The 27,252-nt window shown below is 35.0% G+C and overlaps 1 protein-coding gene across 2 annotated transcripts in view; it reads right to left on the bottom strand.

Moving 5' to 3' along the window:
* The window catches only part of LOC150087841 (spectrin alpha chain-like), a 455,664-nt gene that overhangs the window by 31,725 nt on the left and 396,687 nt on the right, over positions 1 to 27,252 (bottom strand). For both annotated transcript variants that reach the window (XM_090369231.1, XM_090369232.1), the window contains 5 exons: positions 24,081 to 24,260; positions 18,679 to 18,791; positions 9,698 to 9,715; positions 6,981 to 7,035; positions 3,256 to 3,452 (listed from right to left, as the gene is read on the bottom strand). In XM_090369231.1, the coding sequence (XP_090225357.1) occupies positions 3,256 to 3,452; positions 6,981 to 7,035; positions 9,698 to 9,715; positions 18,679 to 18,791; positions 24,081 to 24,260 (563 nt within the window). The remainder of the gene's footprint in view (positions 1 to 3,255; positions 3,453 to 6,980; positions 7,036 to 9,697; positions 9,716 to 18,678; positions 18,792 to 24,080; positions 24,261 to 27,252) is intronic.

The raw sequence follows: 27,252 nt of genomic DNA, 5'->3' as shown, positions 1-27,252 counted from the left end.
GCAAATTGGATTTTGCTTACTGGCAGCACATAGGGTCGCAGCGGCCCTGGCCATCAGCACTTAGTTTACTCAATCCATTTAAAGCCTTAAACACGTCAAGTTTCCTTGCGGGTACCTAGTTTCCAAATGCAGAAATAAGGTTGTGTACAGTACTCGAGATGCAGCCCGACCATAACTTTATACAATGGGATAATCACCTCCTTGTCTCTGCTGGCAAAAATTCTGTATATCATTGACAGAATTCCATGAGCTATCCTAGCAGCTTGTCTGCACTGCTAAGGGAACTTCATGTCAGATTATACAATTACCTACCATCCTCAGTGTGGTATCACCCAATTAGTATAGTGTTCTGTTATTCTGGGATTAATGCTACCCATATGCAGTACCTTGCATTTAGCAATGTTAAACTTTAATTGCCACTTCTCAGCCCATCTACCAAATTTTTCTAGGTCTTGTTGCAGTAATATTCCTTGATTCCTGCCGATAACCACCCTGAAAACTTTTGTATCATCTGTAAAACCCCAGGGGCTCACATCTGGTGAGTATGGGCTTGGCACACCCAGGGTCCTGAGCTGGATATCATCATTCTTCTCTTTCTTGGTGATCCCCCCTTCTACTTTTGATTCTCTCTCTCTCTCTCTCTCTCTCTCTCTCTCTCTCTCTCTCTCTCTCTCTCTCTCTCTCTCTCTCTCTCTCAGGGTAACTCGGGAACTTTTTTTTTTCCTGGTGCAGCATAAGCCTCAGGCTTCCTTGCATCATATGGCTATTAATAATAATAATAATAATAAAATAAGCTTTGTCTTTATCAGTATCATTAATAAATACTGAAAACAGAAAGGAGTGATGCACTGAACCCTGAGGGATGCCTGGACACTGCTCTCCTTGGACTAATAACATTAGTCCACTAAGATCACTGTCCATTAATAATCACCCCCAGTCTTCTGCCACTCAATCATCCCTTTACCCATAGTAGCAGGGCCATGCCTAACCATTTTAGTACCTGAGGCAAGAATGAAAAATTGTGCCCTACTGTTAATCATGGCAATGTTGGCAATTATTTAATCTTTCTCTTGGTGCCCCTTTCAGCTTTTAATCCTAGGCAAGAGCCTCATACGTCTCACCCTCGGAACGGCCCTGCATAGCAGTAACTTGTACCTTATGCCACAATGCTCCAATTTACAGTCTTTCATGTGGAACGGTGTCTAAAGCTTTGTTTAAATGTAAGTATATGATATCAAAATTATTTGTTTTATATCCAGTTCCCTTGTTAACTGCACCATGGCAACTAATCATTTTGGTCATACATGATCTCTCCTTAACAAATCCATGCTGTTATAGCTATATTTACTGCATTTCTGTCTAGATGATCCTGCAATACTACTTTAACTTTAAAACTAATAGGATATTTTAGCCAGATATAAACCATAACTAAGAAACCTCAATGTCATTGTCACATAATACTAATATATAGGTGCAATTTAGCCAAAGTTGCTTTTGTACCAAAAAAATCCAGCAACAACCAACTACTTTAACTACTAAATTGTTGAAGTTAAACATATGAAAAGCACCTGGGGTGGATAGGATCTATCCAGTTATATTAAAGGAGGCGGCAAAGCAACTAAGCAAACCCTTAGCCATAATTATGAAAGCATCCTTGGACTCAGGGGAGGTTCCCACGGACTGGAGATGTGCAAATGTATCCCCAATTCACAAAGGGGGATCGAAGGGTGACACGAGTAATTACAGACCAGTTAGTTTAACTTCTGTTCCTGGTAAAATAATGGAGTCACTGGTTAAAGATGCATTGCAGGATCATCTAGACAAGACTGCAGCAATAATTCAGACCCAGCATGGGTTTGTTAAGAGAAAGTCTTGTCTGACAAATTTGATAGGATATTATGATGTGGTTACAAAGGAACTGGATGCAAAAAATAATTTTGATATCTTATATTTGGATTTCAGGAAAGCTTTTGACACTGTTGCGCATGGAAGACTATTGTACAAATTGGAGCAGAATGGTATTAAGGGTAAGTTGCTACAATGGATAAAAGGATGGTTAAGTGGGAGAAGACAGAGGGTGGTAATCAATGGGTGCTGCTCTTCTTGGACTAATGTTATTAGTGGAGTCCCACAGGGTTCGGTGTTAGGTCCACTGTTGTTTTGTATATTTATCAATGATATTGATGAAGGTATATCAGGCTTAACGTTGAAGTTTGCAGATGATACAAAGGTTGGCAGGGTTGTTAATGACAGTAATGGCAGTGTGCTACTGCAACAGGATCTAGATAATTTGGGCAGATGGGCTAAGAAGTGGCAACTGAAGTTTAATCTTGACAAATGGAAAGTACTGCATATGGGTAGAAGTAACCCCAGAGAAACGTACCAACTGTGTGGTACTATGCTTAAGGTGGTAGAAAATGAAAAAGACCTGGGAGTAATTGTGCAGTCAAATATGAAGTTTTCTGAGCAATGCAGACAGGCTGCCAGGGCAGGTCATGGGGTTTTGTCAATGATATATAGGAATTTTGCTAGCAGGGAGAAGGAGGTGATTATCCCTCTGTATAAGGCAATGGTCAGGCCACGCCTTGAGTACTGCGTACAGGTCTGGAGGCCTCATTTTAGGAAGGATGTAGATTTACTTGAGCGTGTACAGAGAAGGGCAACAAGATTGGTGAGGGGAATGAAGGGATCCTCTTACCAAGAGAGGCTTAAGTTCTGCAAATTGCAGTGGCTGGAGACTAGGCACCTGCACGGTGATCTGATTGAGGTGTATAAGGCCTTGAATGGATTGAGCACGCTGAATTCTGATGGGATCTTTCCACTTGTTCAGATTACGAACCTAAGGGGGCATAAATTCAAATTAAGAAAAGACAGATGTAGAATAGATGTGCGGAAATTTGCCTTTAGCCAGCGGACGGTTAATTGCTGGAACAAACTTCCATCTGTCGTTGTGGAAGTTGATAGGTTGAATAAATTTAAGGAGGAACTGGATAGGCATTTGTAGGGAATGGTGTGATTTTTTTTTTTTTTTGGCTGATGCTGCATAAGCTCATACATTTGCTTTCTTGCATCACATGCCACTACTACTACTACTAATTCCGTTACTTTCTCCAGAACAGAAGTCAAGCTGATAGGTCTGTAATTACTCACTTTGCCCTTTGATCCTCTTTGTGAAAATTTAATAGAATAATTTAATAATATTTAATTTTTAATAAATAATAAATATTTAATACAGAAATGCTTAATTTCACATACCGTGCTTGTATTTGCTGCTCCAAATTATGCTGCATTCTCATTCCTAATTGATCTAGTTGGTCCCACTGTTGAGCCATTCCTACTGTACTATGTTCAGTGTATCGATTATCCAAGATAAGGTGTTCTTCAAGTAATGCCCCAAGATCTTCAATTTTTTTCAAATCTGCTCTCTTTGCCCGAACTTCTGCAGCTTTGCGCTGTGTAAATTATAAAGTTAATGTTAAAGTAAATCATAAAGTTATTTAATGTTATAATATAATTAAAGTTAAGTATAAAATTAAATGGTAGCTACATTATTAAATATAAAATTAAATTTAGTTCATATCAGTAGTTTCTACACGTGTATGTTTTATGCAGGTTGGGTTGAAGGGCTAATAGCCCTTCAACCCAACCTGCATAAAACATACAAGTGTAGAAACTACACACTGCTGCTCCTTCCCACCTGGCTACGGAGGTGCCCTGATCAAAGAGATGAAAATGCCAAAGGGCTAGCTGGACAAAGGACCAGAAACACAATGGGATTGAATGTATGTGTCCTTAATAACTTCAAGTTTACAGAGAAATTGAAATCATATTTAAGAAACGTATGAGAGGGCATTCTGAATTTTTATTTCAATCAGCTACCTAAAAAAAGATAGTTTTCACTGAAATCATATGTGCCACTTTAGTAATAATGTGTTAGCATTCTGAGTGAAACCAAACTTAATGGTAGATATAAGCGGTTACTCTGACAAGGGTGCATCTATTTTTGTCTTTCATTTATAAAAGCATGGCTCTCAATCAAATTATAAGTACCATCTATTTAGCAGTCATATGTTTACATTCTAATCCAAACTAGATAAACATTTAGAGTGACCGGATGGGTGAAATGGGAAGGTTTATTTTTTTTTTTTTTGGCTGATGCTGTATAAGCTTGCTTTCTTGCATCATATGCCTCAACTAATGCTAATGCTAAAACAAAATTACATATGAGAAGGTAAAGAGCATCCCAATGGGATGCTTTTATTTTTATCGACTATCTTGAAATAAGAAGTTGTTGTTGTTGTTGTTATTTGGTTTTTAGGAGCATTAGCAACTAAGGCCATATTGCTCCGGTGCGGTGGTCATTCCCTGACCTCTCCGCATGCTCCGTATTTGGTGGTGACGGGCTCGAACCCCGGTCTAATCAAGAAGCGTGTGCTACGCACTGCTGCTCCTTCCCACCTGGCTACGGAGGCGCCAAGAAGTTGTCACTCAAATTTTTAGGGCTATCTGTTTCAGAACTCATTTTTGTTAGTCCAATCTAAGATCTTGAAACAATTTGACTGCAGTTCAAATTAAAGGTGTCACATATTTATTATCCATGTGTTTACAGTCTGATCAAAGTGAAAGTTGCTACATATATGAGGGGTCACCAGACTAACTTAATGAGGGTGCTTTTATTTCTATCTGCTACTTTGAAACAATATGGCTGCCACTCAAGTTATAAGCTTCATTGATTTAAATTTAATCTGGTCTAGTCTAAATTTTCAGTACACATGAGGTAAAAAAAAGGTAAACTGCAGCCATTATCAACCCACTGCAGGATGGAAGCCTCCTAAACAATTCATGTTGAGGGAAATAGACCATAATCTTCCACGCTGGTCCAGTGCAGGTTAGCAGATCGAACTGTACTTAGCAGTCAGGGGCTTGAACCATCTACTCAAGGAGCGTGTGCTACTACACTCCCACTCCTGACTACTCGGCTATGGAGCTCACACATAAGAGGTTACTTCAACACTTCTATGAGGTCTACTTATCCCCACTTTTAAAAAATCAAAATAGGTTTACAGTCAATTTTATTAATCTTTGATAATTAATAGCTTTTAAAAATTTTGTCCATATCAGACCCTTTATACAGCATCCAAAAACCTGGAGGACCACAAAAAAACAGCAAAATCCTGCTATCAGAGCTAATTCTGTACATGTTATGGCCACATTTCACATAATGTGGCTCCATTGGTGTATCTGCAACAAATTTTTGAAAAATAATTTTAAATTTAACCAATAGCATTAGAGGATACTCGACTTAAACTTTTGTTCCTCTATCCAGATTTCCTAGTGGTATATGACTTTCTAATTTAAATCAGAACTTTACATGTGAAAGTTGTGCAAGCTAACATATGTCTCCTTGACTGGAAAAAGCCAGTCAAGGAGACATCATCTCACTGACATTCAGAAGTGAAAATTCCTGAATGTCAGTGAGATGATGATTTCTTCCATTCACCCTAATTTTTCATTTCTGGAAACTCTAAACCTGCAAACAGACATACAGTTTCAATAGTTTTTGGTATTTTTCGGTCTTTTCTTCTTCTTGTTTTTCTTTCTATACTGTATGGGTTAACTTTATTTTAAAATTTTTCAGCTAAATTTCCTGTATGGTGGTTGTTGACAAGAATATTCATGAAACTTTTTGTTTTCCTTATTTATCCCTTCTACTTCTGTTGTCTACAACAACCTTCCTTCATATTTTTTCTTGAAAATTAAAATATACAGAAATTCGATTATTTTTATCTTAACCCATTTGCAATACTAAGTACTATGAGTTTTTTAATATTCTTTGTGTTTGGGGTTTCATTAAAAAAATAATAAAATAAAATAAGCTATCAAATTCTAATTATTATTTATAAAAAAAAAAAGCTTGTATAAGAACATAAATAACAGACAGATCTATAAATTATCTAGAATAATCAGTCTCTATTGTCTTTGATAGTTGTGCAATAAATTATTTTTTCCAAAATTCCTTATTACCACAAAACAGAAGTCAACTTTATATACATTTATTCCTTAATCTGAAAATAAGCTGTCTAACAAATATAGCTGCACCTCTAAAATTGGATGGGTTTTGAAGGAAAAAATCCTGAAACATTTTTAAAAAGATTTAAAATAAAAGAATCAGAATTTTAAAATAAATTGTGCACCCACTTGAGACACAAAATTCACACAAATCATGCCAAAACCTTTTATGCAAGCGAGTGGACAGCTCACTTTGCACTGTTTGTTATATATATATATATATATATATATTTATTATTATTATTTTTAAATTTCAAATTCTAACATAATCAATGATTCAGGTCAAGGGTATACAGGAATAATTTTAACAATTAATATTAATATTTTTAATCTTTTTGTGCAGTTTTGGAAGTAACATATTTGTAAGATACAAACTTAAAGATTGCATCATAGTTATATCTTGTTCCTTTGGTTTTTCAAACCTTTCACCTGCACATAAATTATATTAAAGGCTATTTTAAAACTTTATTAAATGCTCAATGACACTTGTGCTGCACCGAATACATATTCTTAAGAAATGGTTGTAACTTTCAAACTATCAAAACAGTTAACTACTCAGCTTGTAATATATATATGCATGCTTTTATTACTGTTCTGTTCTTGCAGTAAACAGTTGAAGCACGTTTACACACAAGCTAATGCTCTTTATTGTACGATCATGAAAACTTCAAGGACCATCTGTTTGATATGCCACGAGCTATACATAATAGGAAGCTAGTGACAATCAATACAGCTATTGATTTTTTTCTTCAAAGTCACATATCAGTTTTTCAAAGTGTTAAATTTGGATAAAATGTGTGACATTTTCTAGTCTATACAGGAACTAGAATGATTAAGAGCAGTGCAATACACAGGAATTTGTTAAATGATCATATAAGATTATTTAAATCAGAATGATTTCAAAAACCTACTTTTGTAGCTTCCAGCTGTGATTCTAATGATCCAGAACCTTCCATCATTGAGGAACTAGAAAATAAATTATATTTATAAATGTCCTAATATATTTATACAAATAGGAAATAAATGTTAAAATAAGAAAATATCATAATTTGTTAAGGAAAAGAAAAGACACTTTTCAGTAAAAAAAATGGGATAATTTCTAATTACCTTCAGGTTTTTGCTTACCTACATTGCTACTATCAAAAGTACCTTGATATAACTTAAACTTAATATTAGAAAATTTTGTACAAGTTTTGCCTTAGGCGCATTATAGCCAAAGTAGCTTATGCGCCGTGAAACCCCCATAACAACAACAACAACAACAACAACAAGTTTTGCCTTTAAAATTGATGATGAATACATTCTTAAAAACTGAATGAAGAATCTGCTATTAACTAGCCCTCCTAGAACCAGATCTAAATATATTTATTATATATGTCACTGATATCAATGATCTCTTATCAATGATTCTTTGACTGCAAAGAAAGGTGGCATCAATCTCTTCACACACATCAAAAAATTCTATCAGGTCATCAACAGGACCTGCACCAGGCTGAATGGTACCCCCCTCCAGAAAAATTATTCGTTTTAGGGGAGCCTGGTACTGGTAAGCACCCCTAAATGGTACCTTCACACAGTACTTTAGAAACACATTAGAAATTTTACATAGGCTAAGTGTACAAAAGACTTTTTCACAACAACTTCTATCACTTCTCTGATTACGCTCCTAGATGTCAATCTATATTCTAAACAATTTTTGAACTTGCATAGGTATTCTATACATAGTTTCCAACTCTGACTTTCAAAAAGCTGGAGATCAGGTAATTGTAAGGGAGGAAAACAGGACATTTTTTACAAAAAGCAGAAGTTGTTCCCAAAAACCAGGAAATTTTTCATAAAAAGCAGGAAGGTTTTTCTTAAGTACATGCTACATTAGAATTTAAATTTCATTGACAACATACACAGTTTATATTAAAATACAGGTACAGGAATGTTTGCCAGTACAGTATATTTTCTAACATTAGCTTATCTAGGATTTTTCTGTCTGCAGATTTCTATTTGGATTGTCTCTTAGACATTAACTGATTATGATTGCTTCAAGAAAGATACTATTGCAAATATTATGCCTCTTCAGATATGTTGAGTCAAAGTTACATAACAACAGTACTGTTGTTACTTGGCTGTCAAGAGGTCTAAAGCTTCACCAGAAAGAGAAGATCTGAATTCTTTTTATTTATTTATTTATTATTATTATTATTATTATTTTTTTGCTTGGTTGAATATTCTCTGATGCTCAACCGTGCTATGAATTAGGAATTATCAAAATATCAGGAATGACTTGGAATAATTTGTTATATTTCATGCTTCCTTGTGCAGTTTCCAGTTCCCTAACCAAGGACCATTTTACATTTATTTTTTTCTTATTTTGTAACAGATTAATAGAACCATGCATAATATCTATTTCTTTATCTTCTCTTCAATGTTACCGAGAAGTACTGGAAACTTAATTTTTTTTTTTTAGTGAAATTAATTCTGTTTATTATTTGTTTTTCTGGTTTGGATTGTATAAGGACATCCATCGACATTTTGATGGACAGCAGTCAATGACTGAAATACAATCCTTGTTAGATTTCACAAATGTTGATGCCCTTTGAAGAGGTAGCATTTGTGAGTTCCCAGGTCTTGTTTTCTGCTTATCATAAAAGTAGCACTCATCCTTTGGTAGATGTGGACTTTTGCACTGCTGGAGATGAGTATTGTTTTGTTTTTTCTTATTTATTAATTTTATTTTGAATATTAGGTGGATTGGTACATAAAAGCAGAATAACACCTTGCCAAGTTCAACCTTAATTCAGCAGGAATTTTCTTTTATTTTTATGTGGTTTAGTGTTTTCTTTTTTCATAAGTCTTAGAAATGCAGATTTGTTTTGAGTGAACACTTTAAGCACAAAAGTGTCCACCATGAATACCTCTGAGTGAATGATAAACACTTGAGTTATTTACTCAAGACTTCTTCAATCACCATACTTTCTTTTCACTTTTCCATATAAAAAATAATATCTGCATTCCCTGCATATTTATAACTTAATAAGCTCCTTCACAAATATGCTTCCTTTCATCAAGCAGTCCAGTTTTCTGCATATTTATTTCCAATTAGTTAATTATTAATCACTATTAAACTTATTCCATTTATCATGATGTTCAAGCTTCATTTATTTCTTCTTCTTACTCCACTGCTTCTATTGTATACAGTAAGCCCATACCATCCATCATGCACTCTGGCTAATACTCTCATTTCTGCACCAGCTTTTCTCCAGTTTTATCAATGAATGGACTTTATCAATGGGAGTAAGTTCCTAATGCTATTTGCTCCATGGTTTGTTTATATTTTTATAACCTCTCTGATATAAAGCATCATCACTCTTCATCCTTATGTGTTTGTGCAGAGAAAAGTTTGTCACTGGAAAGTGGAATATAATGTATCATCAACAAAACTGGACAAGATTCCAGTCAATGGAAAAGCATTGTACACCAATATACTAGAGGAAAAGAGAGAGTGAAAGGTGAGACTTTGTGAAACTCCAGCATTAGATGAGAAGCTAAAAGAGTGAAGAGCCATCTACTATCATAACAGCATATTATTCACAGCCATATAGCTGTGCAATAGATTTAAATATTCAAAACTTACCCATCCAACAGCCACATCCTAAAAACATCAAATGGTTGTAAACATCAGAGGGATTTCAGTAACCAAGCAGAGAGAGATACATATAAAAGAAAAAAAAAAGAAGAAGAAATCTTATGATATAAAAAAACATATAAACATACAGAGAGAGAGAAAATACCATTTGCACAATAACTAATAGTAAACATAATAGTAGTAGTCATAATAGCAACTAATATTAGTAATAATAACTAATAATAGGAAAAATTGTGTTCATAATTTCTCAAATAGTTCTAATGTGAGTAGAAGCGTAGGTGATATTCTAGTTCTGTTACAAGAACCGATTCATACTATATTGTAAAATGCTTCTCAATGTATTCTTTCAACTTTTCCAGAAATTTCCATGCAGCGCTGAGAATTTACAGTACGCAACAGCTACACCATAAATACTTTTCTTTTATGACAAAGAAAACTATCAGCATTTTTTTTTTTTTTTAGCAACCATAGGTTTCAAATCTGCACAAATTATTTTCTCAAAAGGCAAAAAATAAGCACATTCAGCCTCCACTGTCAATCACACATACTACTGTTTGCAGTAACAAAATTCTTATTGCTATATGTTATTACACATAACAATATCATCAAATTTTTCTCTTTAAATAACCACTCTTATACCACGTGAGTGTTTAAGTTAGTTTATTTAGCCTATTGACTAAATGTACTATACAATTAAGTAACATTTCAGGAACCTTGCTAGAACCCATCATTAGACCAGATTTGACTTTACCAAAGGACAGAGAAACAAATGGTAACAATTAATTATTATAATGTGTTAATACAAAACATCCAATTATCTATTAACAGTAAGTTTTTATACAAAATATTACTTATACAATTATCTATTACTTGTAAGTTTTTTTTTTTATATGTGCAAATGAAAAGTAAAATAAATAAGATACTGACTTACCTGGTAACAGCCTCCTGCTTGCCAAATGCCTGTCTCCTACATTCAGTTAAGAGGTGCTGTTAATAGCTTATTTATACCTGAGTTGGGCCTGGGGCTTCTAATTAGTTAGCCAATAGCAGGTTGCCATGCCGGTTATCCTGGAGCTCAGTCCTGAGTTGTTCAAATGTACTTTGGGGTTGATGGTTAACTAAGCCTCACTCCCAAAAGACTGCAAGGTGTGTGGGTGTGTGTGTGTGGAGGAGAGCTGTGGTTGTGGAGAGGGGAAGAGTTGGCTTCTTGTTTGAAGCTTTAATTTTTGTTTCTTGAGGTCTTCTTCAATTGTTCCTTTAAAAATGTTAAAATATTGTCAATTGAATTGCAACTACATAGGGAAATCCTACAGACACCCCAGCTCTAGACTATAACTTGTTTTCTGTTTATAGAATTGGCCCCGAACATTTTTATGTAGAATGATTCTTTAAATTTTCTTATATTGTACTGTTAGTCAGTTGAAAGAACTGTAATGCTGCTAAACATCTCTGAGCTGGAATGCATGGAAGGCAGTGTCAGATTTGTTTATTCTCCCATATTAGATGTTTTTTCTGTTCTTTTAGTCTAGAGCTGAGGTGCCTATAGGATTTCCCTATGTAGCTAACTCCACAGTTGCAATCGATTTTATACATCAGTCATCTAGGAATGTTCCAGATTAAAAGAACACAAAATATACATCCAATATGAGAGAAAATTAGGCCTCCATAGCCGAGTGGTCGGGAGCGGGAGTGCTCTTTGAGTAGACCGGGGTTCAAGCCCCTGACTGCTGGATACGGTCGATCTGCCAACCCGCACTGGACCAGCGTGGCAGATTATGGTCCATTTCCCTCAGCATGAATTGTTGAGGAGGCTTCCATCCTGCAGTGGGTTGATAATGACTTGACCTTTTTTTTATGAGAGAAAAAACAAATCCGATACTACCTTCCATGCATTCCAGTGCAGAGATGTTTCGCAACTTAGCAGCACTACAATCCTTTCAACCGACCAACAGTACAATAAGAAAAAATTTAAAGAATCATTCTATATAAAATGTTTGGGGCCAATTCTGTAAACAGAAAACAAGGTATAGAATTCGATCGACAATATTTTAACATTTTTAAAGGAACAATTGAAGACCTCAAGAAACAAAAAAGAAAGCTCCAAACAAGAACAGCCAACCCTTTCCCACTCCACTACAAACCGCCTCTCAGAAATCCAAGACCAGTATAACCACAACTTACGAATTCTGTTGGGAGTGAATCTTAGCTAACCCTCCACCCCAAAGTACATCTGAACAACAAAGCACTAGGATCCAGGATAACCAACCTAGCAACCTGCTATTGGCCAACTAATTAGAAGCTCCAAGCACAACTCAGATATAAATAAGCTATTAATAGCACCGCTTTACTGAATGTAGGAGGCTTAGGCATTTTGCAAGCAGGAGGCTATTAACAGATAAACCAGTATCTTATTTATTTTACCTTTCATTTGCACATATAAAAAAAACTTACAAGTAATAGATAATTGTATAAGTAATATTTTGTATAAAAACTTACTAGTCATAGATAACTGAATGTTTTGTATCAACATATTAATAATTAATTGTTACATTTCGTTTCTCTGTCCTTTGGTAAAGCCCAAATATGGTCTGATGATGGGTTCCAGCATCCAATTAAGCATCCGATACTACCATGGAAGGTAGTATTGGATGCTTAATTGGCATCAATATCAATTGCAACAAAATTACTTCAGATATCAAATTCCACTTGCAAAGAAAAAAAAATATTCCATTATCAGGGATAGCTCTCATATGCACTGTCTTTACAAAAAAAAGATGCAGGCATTTGCTAAATTACCTCACATGCATCTGTATTTAGAATCCCTGAATTTGCCAATCTTGGAAGAGTGGAAGTTATAAAAAAACCTTTTCAATATATGCATTATCATTATTGCCATCCAAAACAATCTAATCATTTTTGGAAATGTTCCATTACTCCAACCAGATTTCCTTTGGTGCTATTCACAACTGTTAAAATTTTTTGCACTAGTTCTTGAAATGTATGTTTTTTTTTTTTTTTTTCAATTTGTTCATTTAATTTATGTATGCAATCACATGGCACATAAATACACCAACAAATGAGGCATAGTTATTGAATTTTCCTATGGATATACTGCACCAATTGTAACACAACTGACAATGCAAACTGAAATTTTTATTTTTAATTATTATTATTATTTTTTTTTTTTTCGAAAAAGCGCATATATAATAAAATACATTGAACTTCATGCGCATGTTAGAATTTTTCAATCAGTTTTTTAAACCTACAGCAAATTCTGTTACTGCCTGTAAAGTGGTTTCACTGTATTAGACTAATGTAGTACAAAGAATGTTCATGATCCCTTGGGAATAAGTATCCTTTAGTAACAAACTCAATACAGACTGCTTTAAAGCCATTATCAGAATACCAAGGATGGAGTACTATGCTGATTCAAGGGCATTTCGAATATGGACATATCAACAGTCACTGATCCTAAACTGGAGTTGCTGCTACTCCATCACACCATCCCTGAAAGATAATGATGGTCTGTAGGAGGTGATACATTATTTGTAAAATTATTAAGAAAATAATGGGACCAAATATAATTTAAGGAGAGCAGTACTGTTCCAGGCAGCAGACAAGAATATGGTTAAGGAAAGTTAGGAATCCAGAAGAAATGATGTGTGGGGTATGAGTGGAGAAGTGAACATGGAAAAAATTTTTATCAAGCATTTTAAACTGTCATTACCTATTAGCATTAACATTTAGCATTAGTAAAGGCACATGTGCAAGAAAGCAAGCTTATATAGCATCAGCCAAAAAAAAAAAAAAAAAACCCCTTCTCATTTCACCCATCCACTCGCTCCAAATGTTTGTCTAGTTCTGCCTTGAATCTATTTAAGCTATCAACTTCTACGAGAGATGGAAGTTTGTCCCACCTGCTGGCTAAAGGCAAACTTCCGCACATCTATCCTACAACTGTCTTTCCTCAATTTGAATTTATGCCCTCTCAGGCAATTATTTTGAGCAAGAGGAAGAATCCCATCAGCATTGAGCATGCTCAAACCATTCATGGCCTTATACACCTCAATCAGATCACCTCACAGGTGCCTAGTCTCCAGACACTGTATGCAAAACTTAAGCCTTTCTTCGTAAGAGCAACCCTTTGTTCCATTCACTAATCTTGTTGCCCTTCTCTGTACTCGTTCCAGTAGCTCTACATCCTTCTTTACATGAGGCCTCCAGACCTGTATACAGTACTCAAGGTGTGGTCTGACCATTGCCCTGTACAAGAGGATAATCAACTCTTATCCCTGCTAGAAAAATTCCTGTATATCATTGAAAAGACACCATGAGCTACTTGTGCAGACTGTCTGCACTGCTCAGAATTACCCCCAGGCCCTTTTCATTCTCTACCAATGTCAGTGTAGTAACACACAGTTGATATGTTACTCTGGGGTTACTACTTCCCATATGCAGCACTTTACATCTATCAATGTTAAACTTCAGTTGCCATCTCTCAGCCAAACTGCTCAACTTTTCTAGATCCTGTTGTAGCAGTGTACTGTCATTAACAACCCTGCTGACCTTCGTATCATCTGCAAACTTGGACATTAAGCCTGATATACCATCATCAATATCATTAATAAATACAAAAAACAACAATGGACCAAACACTGAACCATGGGGAACTCCACTAAGGGGAACTCCACTAATAATATTAGTCCACAAAGAGCAGTGTCCATTGATTCCCACTCAACCATCCCTTTATTCATAGCAGCAATTTTCCTCCAATGCCACACTGCTCTAATTTGTGCAGCAGTTTTCCATGTACAACAGTATCAAATGCCTTAATAAGATTCAAATATATGATATCAAAATTATTCTTTGCATCCAGTTCCTTTGTGACCACATCATAGTATCCAATCAAATTGGTCAGACAAGACTTCCCCTTAGCAAACCCATTCTGTGTCTGAGCTATAACTGAAGTGTGCCTCCATTGATTTCCCAGGAACAGAAGTTAAACTAACAGGTCTGTAATTACTTGTGTTGCCCTTAGATCCTCCTTTCTGAATTGGGGTCACATTTGCACATTTCCAGTCCATGGGTACCTCCCCTGAGTCCAAGGAAGCTGTCATAATTATGGCTAAGAGTTTGCTTACTTCCTTTGCTGCCTCCTTTAATATAACTTGATAGATCCCATCCACCCCAGGTGCCTTTCTTATGTTTATCTTCAACAATTTCTCCTCCACTTTGCTCTCAGCTATTACAAAATCATCTAGCTCACTGCCAGAATTTAATTCACCTCTGGCATTCCCCTCCCTTAATAACTCCTCATGTGTGAATGTTGATGCAAAATAATCATTTTGTTTGTTAGCTGCCTGAGCAGGATCATCAACAGTTGAACCGTCGATATCAAGTGGACCAATCTGATTCATCCCCTTACTTATAGAGTTTAAATAAGTAAAGAACTCTTTGTTGTTTTTCTTTGCATCCTTTGCCAAAGATTTCTTGTAATCTGCCTTTGTCTGCCTATCCTCTTTTGTGACTTGGTTACAGACCAGCTTATATCTATCTCAGGCTCCATGTCACCTGTTAATTTATATGTATCCCATGCATTTTTCTTCTCTGCCACATGTTTCATTTGTTCATCTGACATCCATTTAGACCTAAATCTTGAACAATATTTCTTAGTTGGTATGAAAAGACTAGTAGCTTCGAAGATTAATTCTTTGAATGCTTCCCATTTTGATTTTGCTGTTGGTACCATCATGAGTTGGTCCCACCGTATAGAATTTAAATACTGTCTCAGACCACTGTAGTCACCTTTACGAAAGCAAAAACCCTTCCCTTTACCCCTGATGGTAGTTACCTCTTTGAGTAAATCCCACTTCAGCACACTGTGATCACTGCCACCTAGTGGTTCCTTTATCTGCAAATTCTTAATGCATGAAAAATGTAATCTACTCATAATCAGATCAAGAGTATTACTCCCTCTAGTTGCCCCCCGAACATGCTGCTGTAGAAAACAATCATCCACTAAATCCACAAAAGCCTTGCTAGTGTGAGAGTGACCAACTCACAAATTCCAATCAATATCTGGGAAATTATAAGGCACTCTGATTATTGGTGTACATGCAAGTATACATGCAACTGTTCCTATTCTTAGCTACCCTAACACATCTCATATATTTACTTGTTCTGCAATGACTTCCAGTAGTTTCTGAGATCCCCTGCACCTAGTTTTCCAGGCTGCTGCTCATTCCAATATTATACTAAATCAAAAAGTAGAATGGCCATTTTCCAAAGGGAACTGGTAAAGTAATAGAATGTTAGTTGGCGCCTCCATAGCCAGGTGAGCAGGAGCAGCAGTACATAGCACATGCTTCTTGATTAGACCGGGGTTCGAGCCCGTGACCACCAAATACGGAGGATGCAGAAAGGTCAGGAAATGACCACCACATATCCCGGAACAATATGGCCTTAGTTGCTAATGCTCCTAAAAAACAAATAACAAACAACAAGAATGTTAGTTCAGTTGGTCAACTCATTGAGAAGGCAAGGAAATTGGGAATTGAAGCTGTTTTTCTCCAGCAGAAAATCTGACACTCCACTGCCTAGGAGAGGGAATTGGTAAAGTAATAGAATGTTAGCTCACTGGCTGAACAATTTGAGAAGGTAAGGTCAGGCCAATAAAAAGTGATTGCATCAGTGAATGAAGACATTGATGAATAACAGCAGAGGATGAGCCAAAGTTCCAGGGAGACAAATTCTCTGCAAGGAAAGAAATGGCACAGCAGTTGGAGGACACTGTACATAGCAGGATATATACTAGATTTGGCCCTGCTGGGAAAAAAATATGTATCTTTCTAATGCCCTATCACCCATTTTAGATGGTAGTTATGGTTTTGTAACTTTGTAGCTCTATTTCTGTTGAACAATATATGGATATTTATTTATTATTCATTACTAAAAGCTGTTGTTGTTGTTATTTGGTTTTTAGGAGTATTAGCAACTAAGGCCATATTGCTCCGGGGGTATGCGGTGGTCATTCCCTGACCTTTCCGCATCCTCCATATTTGGTGGCTCACGGGCACGAACCCCGGTCTAATCAAGAAGCGTGTGCTACGCACTGCTGCTCCTGCCCACCTGGCTACGGAGGCGCTTTACTAAAAGCAATAGGAAATTAATGGTTTCAATTAAAGTTCTACAAATGTACCCATTACAATAAATTTCATTAATAGGGCAATAGTAATAGCTCTAAATGAGGTGACTAGCCTTGCTAAACAGTGCATTTTAACTTTACTCAAAATTTTATCTTAGATTTTTCTTAAGTTTTTAAAGTTTTCACTGTTCCACATTTTCAAGATTATTATTATTATTAGCTACATGGTGCAAGGAAGCCTGAGGCTTATGCTGCACCAAAAGAGAGAAGAATGATGGTATCCAGCTCAGGACCCTGGGTGTGCCAAGCTCATACTCACCAGATGGGAGAGATGTAAATTAAAAAACTAACAAATACTAACAACTCTTCATTTTATAAATATAACAATGAAGGTTAACACTGCCGGGACTTAATATTTTACACCAAGCCATAAAAATCTGTCTTGTAATTAAATGAACCTTAACTACCCAGTAATAAGATGTAAGCATATTAATGTGATTTTTTTTCAAATAAATTGTTTACAGATTTTGCATTCTAACTGATTTATTGCATGTAAAAACATTTGTTGGTAATATTGGACTTTGTACAAGCATCTAGCACCTCCCAGACAATTTTACTGCATTCTATAGGCCTCAACAGTTTTGGTTTAACAGGTTCTTCTTCCTAATAGGCTTGCATTCATGCATTCATTTAGACATTTTAATAATTTGAAGAAGACATAAGAACATAGAAAACAGTACTCATCACTAATTTTATGTGGAAATAACTAATTCTAACAACAGATTAAAAACCACTGCACTCCATGTAAATTTTTATAGAACATTTTTATAAATAGTCATTTTTTATAAATTGTTATAAAAATTTACATAAAATGCAGTGTTTGCTATTATTAGAATTAGTACTCATTACTTTTCTGAAACTGTAACAAGCCTTAAAATTTTTAATTTTCTTTAGCCAACACCATTTTGAAATTTCATAACCTAAAATAAAGAAAGATGTTTAAGAATTTCTTAAATTCCACTTTAGAAGCTTATGATGCCATACTTGTATATGAATATTTCTTATTAATGTTTTTAGTCAAATATAAAAATAAAAAAAAATCATAACAAGATCTTCCATCTATTTTAAGATAGAAGATCCTGTAATGATTTAAAAAAAAAATCTTGTATTAAACAAGATAAATGATAATCTAAGATCAGCAAAATTTTTAATCCTTGTTTGTAGTGTAATTTGATATCCTACATAATCCAAATGGGAGTGGAACTGAAGGCTCTTTGAACCCTATAAAGCTGCAATAAAATTACTAAGAACTGCTACTTTTCAAAAGAAAAAAAAAAAAAAAAAAGGGAAATGACTTTAAAAAAAATAACAAAATGTTCTTAGGCTACAAATTAATTATATCAGACTCTACCTTGTAACTTACATATTATTAAATCAAATCTAGTATTCAACCTGAATGTATCCTCCTTTCAGGTAGATCAAGAAACCACTTTTGCTTCTTTTTTTTTTTCCCCAAGGAGTTCAATGAAAAGTTATGACTCATTTTGCCATTTGCTTTTTAGGCAATCCTTGCTTAAAGGGGAATTTTTTAATCACCAAACTAATGATTAGGCTCTCCCCAGGATGTACTGAAAATAAGCATGATTGCCATTCTGCTCCTATGTGATAATGGTTTTACACTAATGGGATGCTATAAACATTCTTACCACTAGGAGTTAAAATTTCTTATTTGAAAGGGAAAAATATATCCAAAAAGTCTTTAAAATATTTTCATAACATTTCATTTTTATTTATTTATTTCATTATATGAGTTTTCATACATTACCTGGTATCTGTAAGCCAATGATGAAAAGCATTAGCATGTTTGGCAAATTCCAGCCTTAATCTATCATTTTCTTCCTGTCGATGAGCCTCCTTCGCTAATTCCATATCACGTTCCTAATCAAAAACATCTCTTTTTAGTAAATAAATAATTGATAATTAAATAAAAAAAGTAAATTACTGTATAATCCTGTAAAAATAAAAAAGTAGAATATATTGGAGTCACACATACATCTAATATAATGAATATAATGTATTATAATGAATGGCTTAAACTCTGATGATTTTCAACTCCCCATTTTACATGGTTGAAAGATAAGAATAAAAACTCTTACACGGATTTTAATTCCAAAGTCAAGATTTAGTAATGATTTTCTTTCTAAATAATCTAGTCAATGTTACAAATGTATATCTTTTAAAAATTGACTAATTAGCATAGGCATATGATGCATGAAAGCAAGCTTATACAGCATCAGGCAAAAAAAAAAAAAAATTTCCCATTTCACCCATCGATTCGCTCCAAAAGTTTGTCCATTTCTTCCTTGAATTTATTTACACTATCAACTCCCACAATGACAGACAGAAGTTTGTTCTAGCAATCAACTACTTGCTGGCTAAAAGCAAATTTCTGCACACCTGTTCTACAACTGTCTTTCCTCAATTTCAGTTTAGGCCCCATCAGGTTTGTAATCTGAGCAAGAGGAAGAATCCCATCAGCATTGAGCCTGCACAATCCTTTTAAGGCCTTATACACCTCGATCAGATCACCTTGCAGGTGCCTAGTCTCCAGACGCTGCAATTTGCAGAACATAAGCCCTTCTTCATAAGAGCATCCTCTTTGTTCCCCTTCTTTGTACTTGTTTGAGCAATTCTACATCCTTCCTAAATTGAGGCCTCCACACCTGTATAGCATACTCAAGATGTAGCCTGATCATTGCCTTCTACAAGGAGATAATCACCATATCCCTGCAAGCAAAATTCCTGTATATCATAGACAAGACCCCATGACCTTCTCTGGCAGCCTATCTGCACTGCTCAGAAAACTTCATATCTTTTCCTCAACTTTGCTCTTAGTTATTACAAAATCATTTAGCTCCCTGTTAGAGTTGAATAAACTTCTGTTTCCCACTTCCCTACAGAATTCCTCATGCGTGAATGTACATGCAAAACACTCATTCGGTTTGTCAGCTATCTGAGTAGGATCATCAACAATCAAACCATCGATATCAAGTGGACCAATCTAATTCATCTAATAATTAAGTAAGATCAATTACTATGTTTCCGTATGGTATTATGAAGGAATATATAGACTATACTTAAATGAGCCCATTCACTCTGCCCTGAGAAAGTATAGCATTAAGGATTGGGACAACTACGGTGTACTAACTTTGCATTGAGCACTTTTTCCAATGCAGAATGAGTGTTTATTTAACCAAGGGCTGAGATCACTTAGATCACTTTAAGATAGCTATATCAATTTTAGGAAGATTAAAACATTTATAATTAATTTAAAAAGTAAGAAAGCATTTTCATACTTTTTCCCATTAATTATAAATGAAACTATTTTACATTTAATAAAACAACACATAAACAAACTAGCAATACCACATAGTAATTTTGATGTATTCTTTGAGTAAATATTCTAAAATACTATTTACTCATTTTATTCATTTACATAATAGCCCTCCAGATACAATTCAAGAAATGGGTATTTTACTAGGAATGTAAATTTTGTGATTTAAAACAAACTGCTCTTTACACAGATAAACTCATAACTATCCCAGTTTTCTAATTTGCTTCCTCTTCCCTTCTTTTAGCCTTCCTCAAGTTTTGATGACATTGTATTCCTGCACTTCATGTGCATACAAATACCAGTGAATGTATATCTCTGCAATTAGTTCGTTGGATGACTGCACCCAAATACACTGATATCACAAAACAGCATAAGATTACATTACTGTGTGCATTGCATTACATTACATTGCTATGCCAACATAAGGCATAGTAATGTAATGTAATGTAAGAGTAAATGATATTGCTTTATAGAAAATTATAGTATAGGTGGTATATTATAAAATAATTTATAATAATTTATAATATACCAACATCATTTAATTTGATTTAAAAAAACTGGTAGTTATATAAACTGCATCCTGGCCACAAGCTACTACTACATCCTTGGCTTTTGGCTGCATTCTATACCACTTGTTAATTTTCTATCCTAAACATTCAACATGTAGTAGTAGTACTGGAAGCACACATTTGTATCACTTACAAATATCTTAACTCAAGCCCATTTTCTCTATACATCTACATCAGTGTTTCTCAACCGTTTTTTAATTATTGCCCCCTAAAGAGCTTTTTTAGACAATTTTTTTTCCTAATCGCCCACCATGAAACAAGAAAATACTTTATACTTTATCTTTATTCAATGGGATCCCTGAGCCTAATGCTTCTTAGCTAAAAGTTCAATGTTTGGTATGATGTTTAGTAAGTTTAATTCTAATGTCTCCTCTTGAACATATCAATTCTGTTTCTTTCAGTAAATATTCAGTAAATATTTTATTTACTGAACTACAACCACATTCAACCATATAAGATGTTTGAAAACAAAGAAGTACTTTTGCCATTTCAGACCACATTGTTGGATAAAGAAGTTTAGTTGTTTTTGATCCCCACAACTCAGACATTTCACCTTTTTTAAATTTATATTTGCATTCTTCATTATGTTTTAATTCAACGAGTTCTTGAATTTCTTCACAAGCAGACCTGTATTTTCATTTCACCTTTTAAAGAACACAAATGATCTGAATAATTCTTAAGATCATTCTCGGTGAGAGATTTATTGATTTAAACTAATTTTTGCATACCATGAAATTGTTTTCTCATTAAATTGCTTTCAAATATTTCCAGTTTTTCAGTAAAGGCTTTTAATACATGTTTGCAGTTTATCACTGTAATTAATCTCCCTTGAAGTTGAAGTGATACTTCATTAAGTTTTCGAAAAATCCAAGCTATATAGTATAAGTTGTTTTTGTGTTTGCTGATCTCCTTTGCTAAATCTGTCTCCTTCACTTTCTAAAAAAGTAATTATTGCATCAAAAAGGTTTACAAATCTTGTTAGACAGTTTCCTTTAGAAAGCCATCTGACTTCTGTATGTAAAAGAAGCCTCACATACTGTTCTTCATTATCAACACAAAATTTTCTGAAAAGGCGATCATATTTGCTATGTGACTTCACTTTCTTTATTGATGGTTTTAATAACTATACTGAGAGATTGATAAAGAACTGGACTAATATTTTTTGCAACCAAATGATGTCGGTGCACAATGTATTGCAAGAACTTCGGAACATACTTCCTTTAGGTGGGCTATAAAACAATTGTATCTTCCAACCATGGAGGTAGCACCATCAGTGGCACAGGACACCAAATTTTCCAATGGTACTTGTTTTTCATCAAACCATGTTTTTACAGCAGCAAAAACTGATGCTTCAGTATTTTCTGAGTGGAGCATCAAAAATTGATGCTCCAGTCAGATCTCATTTTTAATTTGTCAATTAGATGCTCTTCAGTGTTAACTGACATTCATTGCTCTGTCTTTGAATTGAATTGTTGCTCAATGGCAATGTTTTTAAAATACTGGAAGGATTTTGATGCATCATTGTTGAAATTACAGTCTCTAATGCAAGTCGTATAAACAGTCTCAGCAACTGTATGAGTACTACCAGTTTTTGCAATGATTTGTGTGCAATTTTATAAGATTAGCATTAGCATTAGTAGAGGCATATGATGCAAGAAAGCAAGCTTATGCAGCATCAGCCAAAAAAAAAAAAAAACTTCCACTTCACCCCTCCGTTCGTTTGAAATACCTGTCCAGCTGAGCCTTCAATTTATTTAGGCTATCAACTTCCACAACAAGGGATGGAAGTCTGTTCCACCAACCAACTATCTGCTGGCTAAAGGCAAATTTCCGCACATCTATCCTACATCTGTCTTTCCTCAATTTGAATTTATGCCCTCTCAGGTGATTATTCTGAGCAAGAGGCAGAATCCCATCAGCAATATTTAGGCTATAAACCTCCACGACAAGGGATGGAAGTCTGTTCCACCAACCAACAACCTGCTGGCTAAAGGCAAATTTCCTCACATCTATCCTATATCTGTCCTTCCTCAATTTGAATTTATGCCCTCTCAGGTGATTATTCTGAGCAAGAGGAAGAATCCCATCAGCATTGAGCATGCTCAAACCATTCAAGGCTTTATACACCTCTATCAGATCACCTCGCTGGTGCCTAGTCTCCAGACACTGTAATTTGCAAAACTTAAGCCTTTCTTCGTAAGAGCACCCCTTTGTTCCATTCACTAATCACGTTGCCCTTCTCTGTACTCTTTCCAGCATCTCTACATCCTTCTTGAAATGAGGCCTCCAGACCTGTATACAGTACTCTAGGTGTGGCCTGACCATTGCCTTATACAAGGGAATAATCACCTCCTTATCCCTGCTAGAAAAATTCCTATATATCATCGACAATACACCATGAGCTACTCTTGCAGCCCGTCTGCACTGCTCAGAAAACTTTATATCTGCCTGCACAACCACCCCCAGGTCCCTTTCATTCTCTACCACTGTCAGTGTAGTACTACAGAGTTGATACGTTGCTCTGGGGTTGCTGTTTCCCATATGTAGTACTTTACATTTGTCAATGTTAAACTTCATTTGCCACCTCTCAGCCCATCTGCTCAACCTTTCCAGATCCTGTTGCAGTAGCATAGTGTCAGTAGTGTCCTTGACAACCCTGCCAACCTTCGTATCATCTGCAAACTTGGACATTAAGCTTGATATACCATCATCAATATCATTTATAAATACAGAAAACAATAATGGACCCAATACTGAACCCTGAGGGACTCCACTAATAACATTAGTCCACGATGAGCAGTGTCCATTGATTACCACTCTCTGTCTTCTCCCCCGAATTGCATATAAAATATTGCACATAAAACGATATTATTTAATTGTATAAAAGAAAATTTAAACATTGCTGAAATAAATATTTTCTATTAAATAAAAATTAAAAATTGCTACTCATAGTTTAAGTTTGGTCAATGTTAGAAGTTCTTTTTTTAAAATTTGATAACAGTATGTTGATGTCGAAAAGAAAAATTATATATATCTTGAACAATGCTGAAAAAGTCTGCAATTTCTAGAGATGCTTTTGCAGCATCATTCATGACCAAACTTAAGATATGAGTAGACAGGATATATGTAAAATGCTCTAGGGCAGTGGTCAGCAACCTACGACCCACCAGCATGATTTATTTGACCCATAGCCACATTATATTCAGTGTGATATGAATTTTAAAATCCTTACACACAGAATATTTTATTATAATGCAATCCTACCTGAATGATCTTTTGCAAATTACGCCACGTATCTTCTAAAGCTTCCATGGTAAACCAAGTATAAGGATTAGCTCCAACATTAAAACTTTTAATCTGCTGGTCTAGAGATGCTAAAGCTTCAAAATCTGCTTGAGCTGAACTCAGTGACTCTTGAAATTGTGCATGAGCCTCTCTTAAAGCCTTTTATAAAATATAAAATAATACACAAACACTTTACATTAATGAAAATGAAATCACCATGTTATAAAATGTTCATTATTTTACTGTAACAAACTTTAAAAAAATTAAAAAGAAACAAAATTTATATATAACAGTAAGTCAAAAGGTCAATAAATGTTGGGTTACAATTATTTGTCTCTACACTTAATACTGCATTTCATCATGAAGCTTTTAAAAGTCAATAAATGCTGAGATGAGTTTGTCTCTTATGCTGGCTAAGTTCAATCAAAAAAGTGTATACATTTCTTTAAAGATATATAGAATATAATAATAGAATATTTAACAGATGTTTTTTTTTATTTATTATTATTACAAACACTATCAATGCAAACTTTAGAACTAGGGCTTACAATACCGGGATCCCGGTCATTTTTTTCTGGTACTGAAATACTGGTATTGATATAAAACAATACCGGTTTTTTGGTACTAATTTAAAAGAAAAATTGTTTATAATTTAATCACATAAAGGTTATAAAATCACCTTTCGTTATCTCTACTAGCAAATATTCGATAAATCATTGATAGGACACCATGCAACATTGCAACCTGTCCACAATTCTAGCACAACTTCATGTCTGACCATATCATAACTCCCAAGTCCCATTCCTCCACTATTGATTTTAGTTCAACTCCACCAAGTGTATAAGTTATTTTGGGGTTGCTGTTCCCCTGGGGTAAGACCTTGCATTTTGCTGAATTAAAGAATAGCTGCCACTTTCTGACCATCCCGTAAGTCTATCTAGGTCACTCTGAAGAAGGTCTGCTTGGCGGCGATCATTAACTACTCTACTGATCTTTACTTCATCTGCAAGTTTAGACCTCATGCCCTCCATCCCTTCATATATGTATTTTAAGATAATCAAAAACAACAGTGGTCCCAATGCTGATCCTTGGGGAACCCCACTACTTACATTAACCCAATCTGAGAAATAACCATTTATCGCAACCCTCTGCCTGGTGCCCTCAAGCCATCGTGCTATCTATCTAAGGATTTTCCCTATGAGTCCAGCCTGCTCCAACTTATAAAGTAACCACTCGTGTGGGACTGAGTTAAATGCTTTGCTGAAATCCAAATAAACAATGTCGAAATTATTCCCTAAATCCAGCTCACGAGTGACCTGTCAAAATGGCTAACCAGATTTGTTAAACATGATTTTCCCTTTACGAAACCATGCTGTGTATCCCACAGAATTCCATTTCCATCTAAATGATTCTGAATTCCACCCTTGATCATTGCCTCCATGATTTTCCCTACTACTGAAGTTAGACTGGCCGGTCGGTAATTTCCTGTTACACTCCTAGGACATAAAGGTGGTAACACTTCCTGTTACCGCCTTTATGTTCCAATTTACACCAATCCAACGGAATCTCTCCTGAGTCCAGTGATGCTCTCATAACTAGCCTTAATGGTTCAATGCACTCACTTGCCGCCTCCTTTAAGATTATAGGGTATATGCCATCAACCACAGAAGCCTTACTTGGCTGTAGGCGCAAAAGTTCTCATTAAATAATCATTTGAAATTTCAACATCATTAATTACATTTTTTTCAACTTCAATCCCAGAATTTCTCATTGACGTGAAGAAAAATATCTCATCAATATTTTTCTTCTGTAAATATCAATGCAATGTAAATGTCGAGTTTATCTGCAACATCAGTTGGGGTATCTAATACTATCCCACACAATTACATATGCATCCAATCTGATTTGTCCTTCTCTTCTTTGCATTTATATATGTGAAGAATTCCTTAACTGCACTCTTTGCTCTCTTCTTTATTCCTTATCCCCACTCTTTGCTCTCTCCCAGACTCAGTAAAGATACTATAGTTAAAATTATACTTTGTTGAATAAAACATCTTTCTCCTTCAGAAAATGATGAACATAATTGTTCCGCAAATTCTTTCCAAAATAAGAAATTGCCTGACTCCAATGAGATTTTAAAAGATGAACTTATTAAGTCAGAAATTAATGAAATACTTTTAACTATTTTTGCTAAAAAAGTTCAAAGCCTAGAAAATATGGACTGAGATCGTCTATGATTATCTCAGTACAATAATACCAGAATAGAATTTGAAAGGGCATTTTCTGCCACTAATCAAATATGTACCAAAATTAGATCCATTTTAAACAATCATACTATTGATTGCTTATGTTTCTTAATAGCTCACTTAAGATAGTGTGGATGCTTAAACATAACTAAACTTTGCAGTAACAATATCTATTTTTTTGTTTTTTGGAATAACTGTATTTTAATTATTTTTTTCAGAATAATTATTATTGCAATAAAAGTTTATTTAAAACATGAATTCAAGTAATTACTGTACTTGTTTTTTTCCTTTCTTTATTGCACCTAATTGTCATCAAAATTTATTGAGAAAAACGTTTGTTTTTGGAATACCGGTTTCATAAATTAAAAATACCGAAATACCGGTATTAAGATTTTGACCGGTATTGTAAGCCCTATTTAGAATTATAAATTTCATCTGAGGGATTCCATTTCATTGGATGCCCCAAGGTCTTGGTGAATAAAAGGAGGATATAGCAGTTCAGTAATCCTTAAACCTTTGGCAGGGTCAAGAGGCTGTGGCCTATGCTATGACAACCTAAACTATGAAGCTTTAACCTGAAAAGAGGCCTAAGAATGAAAACACAGAGAGAGAGAGAGAGAGATAGATGGAAACAGAGATATGCAACAGGCTAGAGGTTCCCAAAATTTATACCTTGGGACCCTTAAAATATTTTATAAATTTCACAAGGGCCTCCCTCTGCCAAGTTCCAGAACAAGTACAAATAAACAGATTTAACCAGGTCCAGCGCTAGAGGTGTGCAAGTGAGGTGTTTGCCACAGACACTGCCTAAAATAGGTACTGCTAGATGCACTACTGCATATATATATGTGTGTGTTAAGATGCAATATGAATTAGGTGCTGTGACAAGGTTTTGCCTCAGGCAC

The sequence above is a fragment of the Mastigoproctus giganteus genome, chromosome 3 (assembly GCF_048544385.1).
Source record: "Mastigoproctus giganteus isolate SK-2022 chromosome 3, ASM4854438v1, whole genome shotgun sequence".
Classification (NCBI taxonomy): domain Eukaryota; kingdom Metazoa; phylum Arthropoda; class Arachnida; order Uropygi; family Thelyphonidae; genus Mastigoproctus; species Mastigoproctus giganteus.
The sequence above is the reverse complement of the archived record's forward strand: the minus strand, read 5'-3'. Positions and strand labels throughout refer to the sequence as shown.